Below are 19,963 nucleotides of genomic sequence, written 5' to 3' on the forward strand. Positions count from 1 at the left end.
ATGTTTGTGGATTAATTCTAAATGATATTTCCTTGTCAGGCCATGCAAACATTTCTTTTATTTGTTGTGTGTGTGTTCAGTGGTTGTCAGGCTATGGAATCATTTCTTGTTGTTTGTTGTGTGTGTTCAGTGGTTGTCAGGCTATGGAATCATTTCTTGTTGTTTGTTGTGTGTGTTCAATGGTTGTCAGGCTATGATATCATTTTTTGTTGTTTGTTGTGTGTGTTCAATGGTTGTCAGGCTATGGAATCATTTCTTGTTTGTTGTGTGTTCATTGGTTGTCAGGCTATGGAATCATTTCTTGTTTGTTGTGTGTTCAATGGTTGTCAGGCTATGGAATTATTTCTTGTTTGTTGTGTGTTCAATGGTTGTCAGGCTATGGAATCATTTCTGGTTGTTGTGTGTTCAATGGTTGTCAGGGTATGGACTCATTTCTTGTTTGTTGTGTGTTCAGTGGTTGTCAGGCTATGGAATCATTTCTTGTTGTTTGTTGTGTGTGTTCAATGGTTGTCAGGCTATGGAACCATTTCTTGTTTGTTGTGTGTTCAATGGTTGTCAGGCTATGGAATCATTTCTTGTTTGTTGTGTGTGTTCAATGGTTGTCAGGCTATGGAATCATTTCTTGTTGTTTGTTGTGTGTGTTCTTTGTTGTCAGGCTATGGAATCATTTCTTGTTGTTTGTTGTGTGTTCAATGGTTGTCAGGGTATGGACTCATTTCTTGTTGTTTGTGTGTGTTCAGTGGTTGTCAGGCTATGGAATCATTTCTTGTTGTTTGTGTGTGTTCAGTGGTTGTCAGGCTATGAAATCATTTCTTGTTGTTTGTGTGTGTTCAGTGGTTGTCAGGCTATGGAATCATTTCTTGTTGTTTGTGTGTGTTCAGTGGTTGTCAGGCTATGGAATCATTTCTTGTTGTTTGTGTGTGTTCAGTGGTTGTCAGGCTATGGAATCATTTCTTGTTGTTGTATGTTCAGTGGTTGTCAGGCTATGGACTCATTTCTTGTTGTTTGTGTGTGTTCAGTGGTTGTCAGGCTATGAAATCATTTCTTGTAGTTTGTTGTGTGTTCAGTGGTTGTCAGGCTATGGAATCATTTCTTCTTGTTTGTTTTGTGTGTTCAGTGGTTGTCAGGCTATGGAATCATTTCTTGTTGTTTGTTGTGTGTTCAATGGTTGTCAGGCTATGGAATCATTTCTTGTTGTTTGTTGTGTGTGTTCAGTGGTTGTCAGGCTATGGAATCATTTCTTGTTGTTTGTTGTGTGTGTTCAATGGTTGTCAGGCTATGGAATCATTTCTTGTTGTTTGTTGTGTGTTCAATGGTTGTCAGGCTATGGAATCATTTCTTGTTGTTTGTTGTGTGTTCAATGGTTGTCAGGCTATGGAATCATTTCTTGTTGTTTGTTGTGTGTTCAGTGGTTGTCAGGCTATGGAATCATTTCTTGTTGTTTGTTGTGTGTGTTCAATGGCTGTCAGGCTATGGAATCATTTCTTGTTTGTTGTGTGTTCAGTGGTTGTCAGGCTATGAAATCATTTCTTGTTGTTTGTTGTGTTGTTCAATGTTGTCAGGCTGTGGAATCATTTCTTGCTGTTTGTTGTGTGTTCAGTGGTTGTCAGGCTGTGGAATCATTTCTTGTTGTTTGTTGTGTTGTTCAATGTTGTCAGGCTGTGGAATCATTTCTTGCTGTTTGTTGTGTGTTCAGTGGTTGTCAGGCTATGAAATCATTTCTTGTTGTTTGTTGTGTTGTTCAATGTTGTCAGGCTGTGGAATCATTTCTTGCTGTTTGTTGTGTGTTCAGTGGTTGTCAGGCTATGGAATCATTTCTTGTTGTTTGTTGTGTTGTTCAATGTTGTCAGGCTATGGAATCATTTCTTGTTGTTTGTTGTGTGTGGTCAGTGGTTGTCAGGCTATGGAATCATTTCTTGTTGTTTGTTGTGTTGTTCAATGTTGTCAGGCTATGGAATCATTTCTTGTTTGTTGTGTGTGTTCAGTGGTTGTCAGGCTATGAAATCATTTCTTGTTGTTTGTTGTGTGTGTTCATTGTTGTCAGGCTATGGAATCATTTCTTGTTGTTGTGTGTTCAATGGTTGTCAGGCTATGGAATCATTTCTTGTTTGTTGTGTGTGTTCTGTGGTTGTCAGGCTATGGAATCATTTCTTGTTGTTTGTTGTGTGTTCAATGGTTGTCAGGCTATGGAATGATTCTTGTTTGTTGTGTGTGTTCAGTGGTTGTCAGGCTATGGAATCATTTCTTGTTTGTTGTGTGTGTTCAGTGGTTGTCAGGCTATGGAATCATTTCTTGTTGTTTGTTGTGTGTGTTTAATGGTTGTCAGGCTATGGAATCATTTCTTGTTGTTTGTTGTGTGTGTTTAATGGTTGTCAGGCTATGGAATCATTTCTTGTTGTTTGTTGTGTGTTCAATGGTTGTCAGGCTATGGAATCATTTCTTGTTGTTTGTTGTGTGTTCAATGGTTGTCAGGCTATGGAATCATTTCTTGTTGTTTGTTGTGTGTGTTTAATGGTTGTCAGGCTATGGAATCATTTCTTGTTGTTTGTTGTGTGTGTTCAATGGTTGTCAGGCTATGGAATCATTTCTTGTTGTTTGTTGTGTGTGTTCAATGGTTGTCAGGCTATGGAATCATTTCTTGTAGTTTGTTGTGTGTTCAATGGTTGTCAGGCTATGGAATCATTTCTTGTTGTTTGTTGTGTGTTCAGTGGTTGTCAGGCTATGGAATCATTTCTTGTTGTTTGTTGTGTGTTCAGTGGTTGTCAGGCTATGGAATCATTTCTTGTTGTTTGTTGTGTGTTCAATGGTTGTCAGGCTATGGAATCATTTCTTGTTGTTTGTTGTGTGTTCAGTGGTTGTCAGGCTATGGAATCATTTCTTGTTGTTTGTTGTGTGTTCAGTGGTTGTCAGGCTATGGAATCATTTCTTGTTGTTTGTTGTGTGTTCAGTGGTTGTCAGGCTATGGAATCATATCTTGTTGTTTGTTGTGTGTTCAATGGTTGTCAGGCTATGGAATCATTTCTTGTTGTTTGTTGTGTGTTCAGTGGTTGTCAGGCTATGGAATCATATCTTGTTGTTTGTTGTGTGTGTTTAATGGTTGTCAGGCTATGGAATCATTTCTTGTTGTTTGTTGTGTGTTCAATGGTTGTCAGGCTATGGAATCATTTCTTGTTTTTTGTTGTGTGTGTTCAGTGGTTGTCAGGCTATGGAATCATATCTTGTTGTTTGTTGTGTGTTCAATGGTTGTCAGGCTATGGAATCATTTCTTGTTGTTTGTTGTGTGTGTTCAATGGTTGTCAGGCTATGGAATCATTTCTTGTTGTTTGTTGTGTGTTCAATGGTTGTCAGGCTATGGAATCATATCTTGTTGTTTGTTGTGTGTTCAGTGGTTGTCAGGCTATGGAATCATTTCTTGTTGTTTGTTGTGTGTTCAGTGGTTGTCAGGCTATGGAATCATTTCTTGTTGTTTGTTGTGTGTTCAATGGTTGTCAGGCTATGAAATCATTTCTTGTTGTTTGTTGTGTGTTCAGTGGTTGTCAGGCTATGGAATCATTTCTTGTTGTTTGTTGTGTGTTCAGTGGTTGTCAGGCTATGGAATCATTTCTTGTTGTTTGTTGTGTGTTCAGTGGTTGTCAGGCTATGGAATCATTTCTTGTTGTTTGTTGTGTGTTCAATGGTTGTCAGGCTATGGAATCATTTCTTGTTTTTTGTTGTGTGTGTTTAATGGTTGTCAGGCTATGGAATCACTTCTTGTTCATTGTGTGTCTTCAGCGGTTTACCATAAAGACGTGGACATGAAGTCTGTTATCACGTCTGTGAGTGAGATGGTTCAACGTATGAGTCAACAGAACCCAGAGGACAAGGACGTTGATGTGGACGTCTATAAGTGAGTCTTCATTTGTCTCCTTCACTGAGAGTCATGCTGGCTTGGCCGTCATGCACACTAATGAAAACAGATGCTCAGTAAAATGATGATGATGATGATATGGATACTTATATAGCGCCTATCCTTGGTCAGAGACCAAGCTCTAAGCGCTTTGCAAAGATGGAGTCATTTGCACAACAGGCTGCCTGTCTGGGTTGAGCCGATTGACAGCTGCCATTGGGCGCTCATCATTCGTTTCCTGTGTCATTCAGTCAGGTTTCAGTCACGCACACACTCACACTCACCAGACATGCAACATTTTCCGTGTACGACCGTTTTTGTTTATCTGCATCACCATGAAGGCAGCCATACTCTGATTTTTGAGCGTGTGCATGCTGGGTTTGTTCTTGTTTCAATAACCCACCGAATGTTGACATGCATGAAAGGATTCTAATGGGCATATTTGATCTTCTGCATGCATGTACACATGAAGGGGGTTCAGGCACTGCAGTGCAATATTTGACTACTCATTTTGAACAACTTTTTTTTATGTACAGTCCATTTCAGTACAGTCTGAAATGTATGTCGAACTTCAATACAACATATAATGTCCTGACACTTCAGTTCAAAATACATGTCAGACATAAAAACAACATTAAACATTGTCTTGACAGTCCAGTTCGTTCAAAATGCATGTCAAAAAATCAGTCCAGTATGTATACAATGTCTTGACAGTTTGGGTCAGAACGAATGGCTAAGATCCGTTCGGTATATAGATTGCAGTATTCTTTTGTCACAAAAGATTTTTCTGTGTGAAATTCATGTAGCTGTCCCAGGGAGAGCTGTATTGTTACAGTGAGAGTGTCACCCATTTTTTTCTTTCTTTGTGTCTGTATGCAAGTCTTTTTGTTTTCCAAAGTGGAGTTTTCTAAAGACTTTTGCCTGGGACAACTGTTTTGTTGCCGTGGGTTCTTTTATGTGCTGCTAAGTGAATGCTGCCCACAGGACCTCAGTTTATCGTCTCATCCAAATGACAAGCATCCAGCCCACCACTCAGGGTCTAGCGGGAGACAGGAGAAAATTCTAGCGAGCATGGGATTTGAACCAGTGCGCTCCGAGTCTCTCGCTTCTCCCTAGGCGGATGCGTTACCTCTAGGCCACCACTCTGTGTGTCTTGACGTTTACGCTGTGCTGTTCTGTGCAGGGACACGATGGATACGCTACAGACCAAACTGCAGAGCATCATGGGAAAAACGTGTTGATGCTGTCGTCGTCGTCTTCCTAGCTGCTCTTGGTCATGCAGGCTGTCTCCCTGATTGTTCAACGTGTGCATGTGTACAGGGATGCTTGACACTCACATTAAGTTCCAGTCACATGAATTCACATTGCAGTGTACAGAGACGCTAACACTCACATTAACATGAATTCACATTGCTGTGTACAGAGATGCTAACACTCACATTTACATGAATTCACATTGCAGTGTACAGAGACAAACACTCACATTTACATGAATTCACATTGCTGTGTACAAAGACACTAACACTCACATTTACATGAATTCACATTGCTGTGTACAGAGACACTAACACCTTAACATGAATTCACACTGCAGTGTACAGAGACGCTAACACTCACATTTATATGAATTCGCATTGCAGTGTACAGAGACGCTAACACTCACATTTACATGAATTCGCATTGCAGTGTACAGAGACGCTAACACTCACATTAACATGAATTCTCATTGCAGTGTACAGAGACGCTAACACTCACATTAACATGAATTCACACTACAGTGTACAGAGACGCTAACACTCACATTAACATGAATTCACATTGCTGTGTACAGAGACGCTAACACTCACATTTACATGAATTCACATTGCAATGTACAGAGACGCTAACACTCACATTTACATGAATTCACATTGCAGTGTACACAGATGCTAACACTCACATTTATATGAATCCACATTTCAGTGTACAGAGACGCTAACACTCACATTAACATGAATTCACATTGCAGTGTACACAGATGCTAACACTCACATTTACATGAATTCAAATTGCAGTGTACAGAGACACTAACACTCACATTTATATGAATTCACATTGCAGTATACAGGGATGCTCAACACACACACACACACACACATTTACATGAATTCACATTGCAGTGTGTACACATGTACAGAGACACTCACATTCACATGAATTCACATTGCAGATGAAACATGTACAGAGATGCTCAACACACACACACATTCACATGAATTCACATTACAGCACTCACACACATCCACATGAATTCACATGGAGTTTACACATGCACAGAGATGCTCAATACTCCACACACATTCACATGAATTCACATTGCAGTGTAAAAAAACTGTAAAGATTGACATTTACAAAGTTACTCAACACTCACACACATTCACATCAATTCACATTGCAGTGTAAAAAAACCCTGTAAAGATTGTTATTTGCAGAGTTACTCAACACTCACATTCGCATCAATTCACACTGCAGTGTAAAAACAGATGTGTCACAGTCAGGACCGGCAGAACATAGACGCCAGTGTGATTTTAAAAGAGGATTGTTCTGTGACTGTCAAACATGAGAAACATTTAAACACTGTATGAACACATCTGTTGACCTGGGAGATTAGGGGAGATCTCCGCCTTAACCCTTTGAGCCCTGACCACCGCTTTACCGGTGGTAGAGAAAAATGACATAATGCCTAGCCACCGGTTGAGCAGTGTGTAAACACTTGTGTTTTGCTTTTGGTTGACTTATATTGAAGAGCCAATCAGAAAAACCGTAATATTCTGATGTCAGCAAACGTAGTACCAACATGGCTGCGCCTTTTCACTGTGTTTTGTGTATGTGCTTTGGATAAAAAAAAGATCGATTTCTACCATGAAGCGTGCAGAGTCTCAACCTGACACACCTCCTTTGATCAACTGATTCTGCATGCTCAGATTCATTTTCAACATCACTATCTGTAGCAAAATCATGCGATTCAAATTCCACCTCACTATCAGAGTAATCATTGTCATACTCTACTTCTGATAAATCATCAAGCATATCAATTACTTGCTGCGTTGTGTACAGTTGTTTTCTTGCACGTTTTGTCCCTGATTTCTGCCCTGACGGGCCAGGTTGAGACTGCATGCTTCAAGTGTTTACGCACCGCTCAACCGGTGGCTAGGCATTATGTCATTTTTCTCTACCACCGGTAAAGCGGTGGTCAGGGCTCAAAGGGTTAAGCAGATAAGGCACCGCAACCAGCATGCAAACCAAGAATTCTCGGTCATACGCTTTAATCACTCGGATGTTTGCATGCATCGGAGACACAAACGATTTAGCTTTTCTCTGACCAGCTCTTAGTTCAGCCTGAGATGGCAGACTGCCAGGTTTTCTGTAATGATTTTCCATATGCTGCAACAAGAAGATGTCTGTGAGTCGTCTCCGTTTTGTCACACTATGCTCTTGTTTAAAGGAAACATGCCTGAGAATGAACGTGTCAGGCGGATGATATTTCTTCTTTGTATTGCGGAGAGTAGGTGATTAAAATGTTAATCATGTTCGTAAGATATTGATGAAATGTAAATAAATTTGTTACTTATCTGCTTGTAGTTGTTGATGGGGTTTATTGTTGTTGTTTTTAATCCGGATTACAAGTTCAGAAGTCTACTGTCTTTCACCAATGCTCTCATACATGTAACATTGGCTGTAGCATGTGTGTAAATTACAAATACAAGAAGACAGACTTTTGAGCAGGCGTTCTGCTAAGATTTCACACATTGTCACTATGGGTCAGAGCTCATACAGGTTTTTGAAGTTTGTAAAGATTTGTAATAAAGAATTGGACGCTTTCTTAAGTCCTTGATAATCAGTTGAAAAAGGACCCAGGTTTGAAAAAGGTATATATTGGTTCTTTAAAAAAATTACAAAAACCAAAAAAAAACACCATGGTTTCTGGTAATGATTGATAAAGCACTTTAATGAATCATTACACCTGAAAAATAATGATTCATATATGTGTGTGTGCATGTGAATTGTGGTGTTCACAGGCAATTACACACCTTTTTATATATATATATATATATAAAAACTGTGTGTGTATGTATAAAATGCATTTATACATTGCCTACAGTTGCAGTATCTTGTAAATATTTGATGGTGTTTAGTAATGCCTTTTCTAAATTGTTCTTGATTGTGTTTAGACATGTAACACTGCATGCAAATAAACACATACATTTGCACTTATCAACCATAACATCACAGTCGTTTATTCACAGAATATGTTGTAAGTTCCTTTCTGTCCATTAAAATTGTATTTGGATTTCATGGTGTTTCAAAATTTTCCTCTATGTAAGGGTGTTTGTGTGTGTGTGTGTTTGAGTAGTCCATCTAAATGTGTGTTTTCAGTGGGTGAGGGCAAATGTGAGCAAAATGAAAAGAAATATCAGTGTGTCCTTTCAGCATACTGTATAGAATTGGCAGCCTGAGCAACAGGTGTACATAATCATATGAATTATAAAACCCCACTAGCCACCATGGCGAAGTGGTTAGCATAGCAGACTGACAACAGGAGGAAGCGAGTTTGAACCTCATGAAAGGTGGGGTATTTTCAGCCCGTGGCCAGCTCCTACCCAGAGTTGAGTGTGCTGTGAGCACAGATGGGAAGACTGGGACCCACACTGTTGAGGGTCATCCTCCTCTTGGATGCAGCTTTGGTTAGTGTTGGTTAAATTTCCTTAACAGCACTGCAGGTGTCTGTATCTCTCTGCCCTGGTTGATGGGGGATATAGTATGAGAGTGCAGCTTTGTCAATAAGCCCCAGTCCTAAATGGTTGCCTCACCCCGCCCCTCCCCATACAGTGCTGTCATCACCATTTATCATCGGAATTTTGAAAACAAAATGTCACAAATTTGGGGGCACCAAAAAGTGTGTGTGTATATATATATATAATCCTCTCATAGCAATGTGTGTGTAAGTCGCACTGCCAACGCAAAACGATAATAAAAAAATTTTTAAAAAAACAACAGAGGAAGTGGGAAACCATTGATTGCTAAAATCTTGTATCTTTTCCACAGACACAACACACACTTCTCCTTCACCAAAACTTTCTTTTGGGGAGTCCACATGCCATATTTGTGGGCTGCTACCCAATATTTACATTATGATTTCACTACATTTATTTATGGATTTCTCTACTGCACGCATCTAGAGAACACTATTCACTTTACAGTGACACTAAGAAGAAAAGGATACATGAAATAAAACTTAAGTGAAAATAAAGCAATGTTCAAAATATTTAAAACACAAAGGCATGCACACATGATCCCATCCGTAAAATACTCGTGCATGTGCACACACAATGGGAGCAGCTCACACACACACCCTTATTCAGGCACATTGACATTACTATATATATATATATGTATATATACATTTATTAAGGTGTACAGATTCGCCCTCCTTACGCCAACCCCCAAACTCGCAGCAAGGGACGCAAATCACCTCTCGATTCTAAGGCAGCAATTGCAACGGTTGTCTCCCTTGGATCGGTCCCCGAACTCGATGGTCTCCATGTGAAGTCTGCATCAGTCTCAGTATTCAGTGAAGCCAGTTCTTTGTGAGACCAACAGTGGCAGCTTGCCACTCACATTTTGCACAGTGGTCATGACAGGAAAATGTCGGCCTCAGAATGAAACTGTGGCCAGAGACATAATTAGGGTTTTCAGTTTCAGTTTCAGTAGCTCAAGGAGGCGTCACTGCGTTCGGACAAATCCATATACGCTACACCACATCTGCCAAGCAGATGCCTGACCAGCAGCGTAACCCAACGCGCTTAGTCAGGCCTTGAGAAAAAAAAGGTGAATAAATAATAGATAAGCTTACATAAATAAATAAATAAATAAATAATAATTATAATATAAAAAAGGTAGTAGTAATAATAAAATAATAATAATAATAAATAAATAAGATAACAATGATGATAAATAAGCAAATAAATGTAAAATATGAAGACACACATTCACACATATACCCACACATGCATAACAGATATGCACCAAACATGCAGTTTCACAGATATGAAAGGACAGTTAAATACATATAAACGTACATGAGCTCCAACACACACACACACACACACACACACACACACACATAACCCTGCACCTCCTCTACCCCCCTCCTCCACACACTCATTTCTAGGGTAGGTATGGGTAAATGCGAACTATCCAGTCGAAGGGGCCAGCTCAACGTGTGTACTGTGTGATGACAAAGACAACATGTCGTACGATAGTCAAACGTAGTTCTTTTTGTTTTTCGAAGGCTTTCTCCAACTGGTTGCACCAGCAGAAGTTCGTCTGTTCGCTTTTTTCAACGTTTTGTCGACGTTTGAAATGGCAGGGTAAATGCGAACGGGCAAGTCTAATTGCGAACGATTGCTTTGGATACATGTTGACAATTAAAAGAGAAGCAGGCCTTGAACTTATTAGACATGACTTATAATTGGAACATAGCACCAGACTGTTGATTTTGATCACACATGCACACAAACACACAGACATTTAAACACACACACACACCGCACGCAAACACACCCTTTTGAGAGTGCTCCGGCAGTATCTGTGCAGCATCACTGGATCTGGATCTGTACGTCGCCGAACCAATTTTCATTATATTGCGACGGAAAAACAGGGAGAGCGCAGCAAAAAAAACAACAACAAAAAAACCCAAACAAACCAACCTTTTAAGGACTAGCTAGGTGTGGAGCTGTCGGATCGCCACTGCTTTTCGCTTTGCACAAACAGGCAAGTCTGTACATTACCGGCCCTGACCCTACAGAAGGTACGGTGCCATGCCCACAAAATCAAACAAGAAAAAACCAAAGGTCCCCACCCCCATCCTTTCCCCACCCACCTAACCTGACTAACTAATGTGCAGTATGAGTTTTAGTTTTAGTGGGGGGCTGCAGAACTGCCCACCGCTGCTGTCAATGCGGCGACAGTACCCAGTGGCCTGGACTGTTGTTTCTCAGTTCCAGGTGGTTCCATTCTTCGATGGTCTTGACAAAGAAGGAGCATCTGTACTTCTCTGAAGTGCCATCTGGAATTTTGTCAGTAGCCCTTGGTGTTGTTAACAGCATGGTGAGTAACGATGTTGGTCACGGTGGTCTCGCAGTCCTTGAATGCTGTAGGGCGGATTTTTCCTTCTGGTTCTGTTTGCAGGGGTTAGGAATTTCTCTGGCGGCTTTGCTTTGATAAGGGTAGAGGGTGGTGAGCCGTTGTTTCCTACGTTTTTGTAGGGGTGGCCGGAGGCCCAGCTCATGGAGTATCTTGTCAACACAGCCCTCTTCTCTAGACCTGTAGTCCAGTTTTTTGATGAAGCGAGCTGCTTGCCGTTGTACTACTAGTACTCGCTCCACTATCCTTCTTCAGGTAGGAATCCCATACTATTGCGCCGTACCAGCATTGATCGGACAAGACCAATGTAGGCCAGTAGGGGACACTCCTGGGGGCAGTTCCCTAGGTTACGCCTCAGAAATCCAAGCACCAACCCAGCCCTCTTACAATTGTTGGTGATGTGGGCTGACCATTTCAGGAGGAGATGAGGACACCAAGGTATGGATTGTGGTTTACATGCTTCAAAACCTCCCCACAGAGCGGGTAGAAATAGGAGGACGTGGGCTGTCCGCTGCGGAGTGTTGTACTATCCTTCAGGGGGGCATCCCCAGTGTTTTCTCGGCGTCGCGTCTTGTTATACCTCCAAAAGGCTTGCTGTTGTTCTCTCATGCCTTCCTCGATGGACTTGGTGACGTACAGCTGTTCTGCCTTCCTCATGGCCCTCCTACATTCCTTCTCTGATTCCAGTTCAAGTTCAAAATCAGTACTAGTCCAATGCAAACGACACTATATGCTTTCTTAAATTCCCCCCAGCACTGGCAATGCGCATCCAACATATCCGATCAAATCAACTATTTTAAATTGTGTCAAAGTTCAAGTCTTACAACTTGCTTCCATTGATTTTAGGATTTTGAGAGCACGTTTTTAACTTTGGTCGGCAGTGGTGCGCGAAGAGAAGAAAGAGCGCGGAAATGGCCAGAAATAGCTGTTGTTTGACTATTTCTTGGAAATCGTTATTCATCAAAGTATTAGAAAATGGTCGAAGCAGACGTGAAATTGTGACATGCAACCGTTAAGAACGCTTCGAAGTGAGACGGTATACGAATCGTTCGCTAATAGATGACTGAGATTTTAGTGGACAGTCCTTTTACCGAAATATTGTTTTATTCGCAACTACTCCATTTTCAGTAACTACCCTCACACCCCATAAAAAAAATTAAAAGAAAAGAAACGTAGATATAGATATATACATATATACAACGGGTATATTTTCAAAATGAATAAACAAAAGGTCAGAGAAAATGGTTTAATTCTGGACTGGCGAATTTCATACGAAAACACTACTTTATTTTGAGGACCAGCTTAAAGACTTCGAAACGATTTTCGGCACAGCCTGAGGCAGTCTGAACGTGAGTACATCACTCGAAGTTGACATGTATAATTTAATTTACTCCTGTCTGTAACAAGTAACATTCATTATGCATACATACTTCCGTATGCTCACTTTAGTGCGTGTATCAGAATCAGTTTCGGAACTGGGAGATTTTCTGTGTTGTTTGTGATTTATAATACCAGTGTCGCGGCTTTTTGGTTTTATCGGCCTTTTGCCTGAACCTAGGGATTTTAAAAAAAAATACTGTTTATAATATGTGAGTGTTTAAATATGAGTGTGCAGTTACTTATGGGTAGCTTCCAATGGGGAAATTCATTTGGAAGCTATAAACCCTCCGTGTTTAGATTATTTATATACAAAAAATAAATATTAAGTGTTCCTGCAGTGACGATGTGACTGGGTATTGTTCCACAAGGTATCAATCATGAATCAACCCTGAAAGTAAAAATTGCCAAAAAAAAAAAAAAAAAAAAAAAAAATGTTTTAGTCAGTTTAGTTGGTGTCCCCAAGTATGAGTACTGTTATTTTGAGAGTAAAAAGATTTTTCGGTGCTCTCATCATAATGCCCTTGCGACATTTCTTAGTGTCCCTTATATTCATGGCTTGGAAGTTTCAAACTGCTTAGTCTCACTCGATAGGACATACTAGCCATTCCTATGGTAAATCATCATAGCAAGTTTTCTATCAAAAGTCATGTTTTTCTCAGGTAGGGGGAATAGACATTTCCATATTCCAGGTTTGGTCTAATGATATACCAACTTAAGGCCCACCTCTCTCCCATTTAGTTATGTTTTGATTTACAATAACAGATTTATGGGGACGTAATGGAATTGTAATTTATGTTTGGGCATTATTTGATGTTCCAGTATGGATTTGTTGAGTAAAATTTGACTATCATTTTATTCTTATGGGAGTCAAGGCAAAAGCTCAATCGCAGTCGGTTTCTCTTTTTCCCAGTATTTATATGCTGACTGACTGACTGTAAGTGTTGCAATCTTTCATTCTGTCATTTACTCAGTATGTGTTTGGAGTTAAAGCCTAACTCTCCAACACACACTAATAATACACACTCACATACACTCTTCTGTTCAAAGTTGCTGTTGTTTACTTTTTCCTGTTTGTGTGATTTACTTCTCTTTAACCCTTCCAGTGCCAAGATATATTTTATGCTCAACTATTTGCAAAGGGATGTTTTGGTCACAGAGGGTCAAAAGTTACTAGTATTCAAACTACTAAAACTAGTAAAAGAAAGTATGCATACTTTTCTTAAATGAACACTGGCAGTTATAACAACTTCTCATGAATTTAATGTTTTTTGAAAATTCCTGCAATGATGTAGTCAGAAATTTCTGTCCTGGGGCACTTTTTTGCATGCTGGAAGCAGACAGAATTTTCTGCCTAGGGGCACTCAAGTGGTTGATTAATCTTTTTGCACCCATATTTAATATTTCAAGAGTAACAGTGATGAAGACTTTGCATACAAGGACAGATGTCAGCTGTACACCTTTCTGATCTTGTTTTCAGGTCAGTGGTGAAGACAGCAGAAGAAGTTGGTTTTGTGAACAACCCAGACTGAAACTTCTAAAAACAACAACAAAAAAACAGGCTGTTAAAAATAATTTCAGGTTAATCATATGAACTTTATATCATTCAGTGTGATTCAAGGAATACAAAAGTGAACAGCCACAGCTTTGTCAGCATGGAAGCTGTAGAAGAACACAGCTTAGAAGACACAAACAGTTGCGAAACCAAGCACTCAGAAAACAGTGAGACACAGGGAATGAGAAGAAGTCAGAGAAGAAAGCGAAGTAGCAGTATGAGAGTGGAGATTGGTGACTATATCACCGATCATTATTCCAGCTCTAGACGTCGCAGCAGAAACAGCTCACAACCCAACACAGCAGAGACTGATGCCAGCAACAAAAAACGCACAAAATCCATGACATCAGAGACCGCTGGGGGAGATACAGATGCGAGCAATCAGTCGGAACAGCAAGACTCCACGTCAGACTTGAGCTACGAAAAAGGGGTGAAGAAATTCAGCTGTAAACTGTGCAGTGCGGCCTTCACCTCCAACAGCTATCTGACAGTCCACAAACGGATGCACAGCGGGGAGAAACCCTACCGCTGCCAGTACCCAGACTGTTCAGCAGCCTTCATCGCGGCGGGAAGCCTGCGTCGCCATGAGAACACCCACACTAAAGCAAAGAGTTACGTGTGTCCAGACTGTGGGGATACCTTCACACAGTCCTCCAGCCTCAACACACACCGCCGTAGACACACAGGTCAGTGAGCACCGTGTCATCTTCGTTTGACTAATCGATTGATGTGGGCACTTGATTTCTAGTGCCTGTCATTGGTCAAAACTCTAAGCACTTCATATTCAGTTCGGTCTTTCTCACAGCAGGCTGCCTACCTGGTTATAGTCAACTGAGAGCCATTTTTAGGCGCTCATCATTCGTTTATAGTGTCATTCAATCGGGCTTCAGTTGTGTTTATACAGTATATTCATGCACATGTGCGTGTGCGTACACACACGCAACCATGCGCACACACTTACACACACACATGTATATTACATTGTTGGATAGGATCTTTCCCATGAAATTTTAGCAGGGACAAGTTTCTTGTTCAATTCTTGCCATGGGTTCTTTTATGTGAGCTCAGGACATATTTCACACAGGACCTCGGTTTATCATCTCATCCGAATGACAAGCATCCAGACCACAATCATGAGAAAATTCTGACCGTGTGGGATTCAGTCCCGTATGTTCAGGTTCTCTCACTTCCTTGGCGGATGCTTTACCACCAGGCCAAAGTGTCTGCAGGGCTTATGATGAATTCATTATCTTTTGGGTCCAACTCTTCGGGACTCATCTCGCATAATTATTGTCTCAGACTGCCTTCAGAGGGTCACTCTAATGCTGCACATTCTAATCAAATCTGCATTGCTACAACACATAAAAAGGCAGGCATTCCATTAGTCATAATTGTCTAGGCTCATGGATAAAGAAATGGTGAAGGTGAAAATTTAAAAAAATCTTTGATGTGGACAGTTCCTGTGTCAGACTGGAATTTCTGAACAGGATCTCCGCTCTTTGTATGCATTTGTTCTAGAAATGTTTGAATTGGAGTCCCAGTGATCCGCTTGATGAACATGCACTTAACATTGTTATCAATAGAAGTTATACAGTGTATGCTTTACATTTTCAAAACTTTTGTATCATTACACCACTCATCCATATTATTGATTGTTCATGGCTTTATTGTTGTTTTTTTTACAATATCTATAATTATGTTTTGTGTATAATTCATTGTATACTTCTGTATATAATGCAAATTTGTAATGTTGCTGTTGTGATTTTTTCCCTCTTTTTTTTTTTCTTTTTCATCTTCAGTTTTCTTTGCCCAATGGGCTGGATTTAAAAAAAAAGTGTGTTGGGCTTATTCCCTTGTCGTCGTCATCTTCTTCTTGAGTTCTTCTCCCCCCCATCCCCCTTCCCCCCTTCCTCCCCTCCCCTTCTCCCAGATTCCTCCAGGTCTGTCAGTTGTGTGTCAAAGCCAGGGTCTCTGCAGATGGTTTTCCCCGTCCATTCTGAAATGTTTTCAGCCCATAGTTTTTTTCTGTCTCCCCCTCCATCATCCTTCCTCAACAGGCCATTGGATCTAGAAACTTGGTCATACCAGCATAGCTTTCTTTCCTTAACTGATGTCAGCAGATCTTCATGAGATCCAAAGTGCTGCTGGATGGCTTGGTGCACTTGTTCATTGGTGAAGTGCTCAGCCTATCTGATGTTCAGTTTCTTGTAATAACATCCCATTTCCATGGCTTGAAATTGAATTCATCTTTCCAAATCAGCTGTGAGTGTCTATGTCTCACATGCATTCATGGAGATGGCATGTACCAATGCACACTGGAGTCAGATCTTATGTTTCATGGAGACGCTGCTGTCCTTTCATATACTATAGGTTTCAGTCTTGACAGTGCTGATGTTGTCTTTGCTACCCATTCAGAGACTTATACCTTTACCCTCTTGAAATAGGGCATATTTTTTGCTTTGTGTGTGATTGCATGTGTGTGCACGTGTTGTATGTTAGTCTAACTTAGTGTGTGTGATCATATCTGCAGTTTGTAGTATTGTCTTGATATGTCATTCATATATATATATATATATATATATATATATATATATATATATATATATATATATATATATGTGTGTGTGTGTAATGTTATTTTTTTCATTTGAAGAGCCATGTTATTATGATCTATTGAATATCATGTGTGTTGTCAGATGTGAGGCGCTTAGAGCCCTTTATATGAGGAGTTTGTGCCATGTAAGTACTTTCTGTTTTAGTATTATTATTATTATCGTTATCATTATTTATTTATACCCTTGAAAGCGGAGTATGGCTGCCTACATGGCAGGGTAAAAACGGTCAGACACGTAAAAGCCCTCTCGTGTACATGTATACGAGTGAATGTGGGAGTTGCAGCCCACGAATGAAGAAGATTATTTATATATAAAATAAAAATTTGTTCATGTCGATCCCAGGTGACTGCCCCTTCCAGTGTGGGGTGTGCCCACGGACCTTCGTCAGCTCCAGCCATCTGAAGAAGCACCTGCAGATGCACTCCGGGGAGAAGCCGCATGTGTGCGGGCAGTGCGGGGCTGACTTCCGCAATGCCCACAACCTAAAGCGCCACCTGATGATCCACTCTGGCGAGCGGCCCTTCATGTGCCGCGAGTGTGGTGACGCCTTCATCACCAAGGATGACCTCAAACGCCACTCGCAGGTCCACTCGATCCGCAAGCAGTTCCCCTGCCGCTACTGCCCGGCCGCCTTCAGCCGCTCGGGCCGCCTGCGGAGGCACGAGCGGAGCAAGCATCCCTCAGACGCCCCTGAGGTGAGACTGGCGAGGGAGTGCTTGTCCGCTTTTGTTGGTGATGGAGGGATGGTGGTGGAAGAGGGAGGGGGGGGGAACCAGCCGTCGCCATCTGACGAGGAGAAGACGTCGGGCGAAGAAGGAGACGGTACAGTGCGGCAGGGTAGTGGTCAGCAGCATGGAGTTCTGTTCCCAGGGTTTTCTGCTGAGCTTTACGGTGGCAGGGATCAGTCTGGTGAGGCCGACGTGTCGGCAGCAGCAAGTTTTCAGGGTTCCTGTGCCGGCGAAACGATGAGCGACGAAGAGGAAAGCGTGAACAATGACTCCCACAATACACAAAGTGTTGACAGCGACTGCTGTAACACTAACAACGACTACCACAACTCGCAGAGTGTTGATAGCGGTGACCGTAACCCGCAGAGTGTTCACAGCGACTCACACAATCCAAGTGACATTTCAGACTTTGACGATCCATCGCCGGCCAGCAACAGTGTTGTCCAAAAAGAAATCCAAAGTCAGAGCCCGGAATCTGATTCTGAACCTGAAGATGTATAAGGAAGGAAAAGGATGTTGATGCACAAAGAGCCATCAACATAATTGGGCAAATTTAATATTGAAAAAAAACAAAAACAAAAAAGGGTGCAGCTGACAGTTCAGTCCTTGACAGACCTGAGCCTACAGGGTTCGTACAGAGACAGGGAAGTCTGGAAATGTCTTTTTGGAAAACATGTTTTGCCCTTCAGGGTCTGGAAAAGTCTTGGAATTTGTATAAAAGCCTGGACTCTGCCATTCAACAAAGGGCTTAAATGCATTGTGTGTGTGTATGTGTATACATATATTGTAAATTTATATATATATATATATATATATATATATATATATGAATTTGTAATATATATTGTATTGTATTACTTTTTTCATTACAACAGATTTCTCTGTGTGATATTCGGGCTGCTCTACCCAAAGGGTGTGCATTGCTATGATAAGAGCGCCAACTTTTTTTTTCTTTCTTTTTTTCTGTGTGCAAGTTTATTTTTTTCCTATTAAAGTGGCATTTTTGACATAATTTTGTCATGGACAACCCTCTTGTTGCTGTGGGTTCTTTTATGTTGACTAAGTGCATGCTACACGTGGGACCGCAGTTTATCATCTCATCTGAAAGACTAGCATCAAAACCACCACTCGAGGTCTAGTGGAGTGTGAGAAAATCATGCTGGCGAGTGTAGGATTTGAACCAGTGCAGTCAGGTTTTCAAGCTTTCAAGGCGGATGTGTTACCACTAGGCCACTGCTAGAAATAGGAAACCAGTAGTGCTGACAGATAGGTTCTGTAAAGAGGAGTGTTTAGTGAAGACAGGAGAGCTAAAGGCAGTAACAGAGTCATATGTATCTAGATATGATGTGGAAGGTGGTTCCAGATATGAGGAGCAGCAGAGGAAAGTGTTCACCATAGGTTCTTGTTTTGACACGAGGAATTTTCAAAAGGCAGGAGTCGGAGGAAGAGCAGAGTGGAGAATTCTTGTGGGAGTGTAAGCACTGGTGATGTCAGAAAGACAGGCAGGTTCTGTAGAGTGTAAAGCAGAAAAGCGAAGACACACAACTTTGTATTTGATTCTAGCCTCTGTGGGAAGCCAGTGCAGAGGTGAGGAGAAATGTGATCAGTACGTGGGACTCTGAGAGTCGGGTGAAGAATTGTAGATGTCTGTTTGATCACATCTGCAGGAATCCTAGAAATTATACATAGAAGTGATGCTGAAGGTATGATGGTATGGATTGTGGCACAGATAAAAGCTTGTTCCCTCTGTGGGGCTTTGGGCTTCTGTGCCAGAAGTTTTGTCTTTCCTGTTGTTCTCGTTGTTTCTGTCTGTCCTTTTCTTTTTCTAATGTCTCTTCATTATTTTATGCTGATCCATTGATGTGGGGTTTTTTTGGAAGGGAGGGGGAGGGGGCTGTCTTGAATATTTTTGTCTTTTTCTGGACTTGATGATTAGGCATTCTTACTTTTTGGTTTGTTTTTTAATCTATCAGTTGCTTTTTGCATCAAGTAGGATGTGAGATTTGTCAGTTGGCACTTTTTGGTTTTATGTCATAATGTGCTGATTATATATATAATTTTATTGTTAGTTATTGTTGTGTATTATGAATAATGATCTTGTTCATTCAGTTTAAGTGGGTTTTTTTTTTTTAATTCTATGGCAACAAATTTGACAGATTTGTCAACATCAGAGACATGCCCTCAATTTTTTTGTGCAGAGATATAACTGTACTTGTGCATAATTTTCTTTTTCCTTTTTCTTCTTGTCAAGTTCTAAGGGGTCAGTTTTTTACCAGCTGTCTTTAAGCCCTGGTATTGGCCAGTTTGGTCGGCTGGGTGATAGCAACAATTATGAATAGGGGTTGGATCTGTGACCAAAGATGGTTAAGTATCAAAATGTCTACTTCAGCTTACAAAGTGAAATGCAGTGACAGTGTGGCGTCATCATGAAATTGCTGAACAGTCATCAAATACACACACACACTGACACGTATACACATGCATGTGCATGCACACATACACACACACACACACACACACACACACACACACACACACACACACACACACACACACACAGATGTACATGTATGTATGCACACACACAGAAACTGAGTAACAGCACACTAGGGCTCAT

General features: G+C 40.9%; 2 protein-coding genes across 2 annotated transcripts in view; both read left to right on the forward strand.

Moving 5' to 3' along the window:
* LOC143276683 (condensin-2 complex subunit G2-like) overlaps window positions 1-8,152 on the forward strand; it is a 57,027-nt gene extending 48,875 nt beyond the window's left edge. The window contains exons 27-28 of the mRNA XM_076581318.1: window positions 3,772-3,886; window positions 5,070-8,152. Of these exons, the coding sequence (XP_076437433.1) occupies window positions 3,772-3,886; window positions 5,070-5,127 (173 nt within the window). The 3' untranslated portion in view covers window positions 5,128-8,152. The remainder of the gene's footprint in view (window positions 1-3,771; window positions 3,887-5,069) is intronic.
* Window positions 8,153-12,314: 4,162 nt separating this feature from the next.
* On the forward strand, window positions 12,315-19,468 carry LOC143276388 (uncharacterized). The gene is made up of 3 exons (XM_076580876.1): window positions 12,315-12,420; window positions 13,929-14,689; window positions 16,961-19,468. Exons 2-3 carry the CDS (start codon window positions 14,104-14,106, stop codon window positions 17,845-17,847), a joined length of 1,473 nt encoding a protein of 490 aa, XP_076436991.1. The 5' UTR covers window positions 12,315-12,420; window positions 13,929-14,103; the 3' UTR covers window positions 17,848-19,468.
* Window positions 19,469-19,963: the final 495 nt, after the last annotated feature.

Source organism: Babylonia areolata, chromosome 32 (genome assembly GCF_041734735.1).
Source record: "Babylonia areolata isolate BAREFJ2019XMU chromosome 32, ASM4173473v1, whole genome shotgun sequence".
NCBI lineage: Eukaryota > Metazoa > Mollusca > Gastropoda > Neogastropoda > Buccinidae > Babylonia > Babylonia areolata.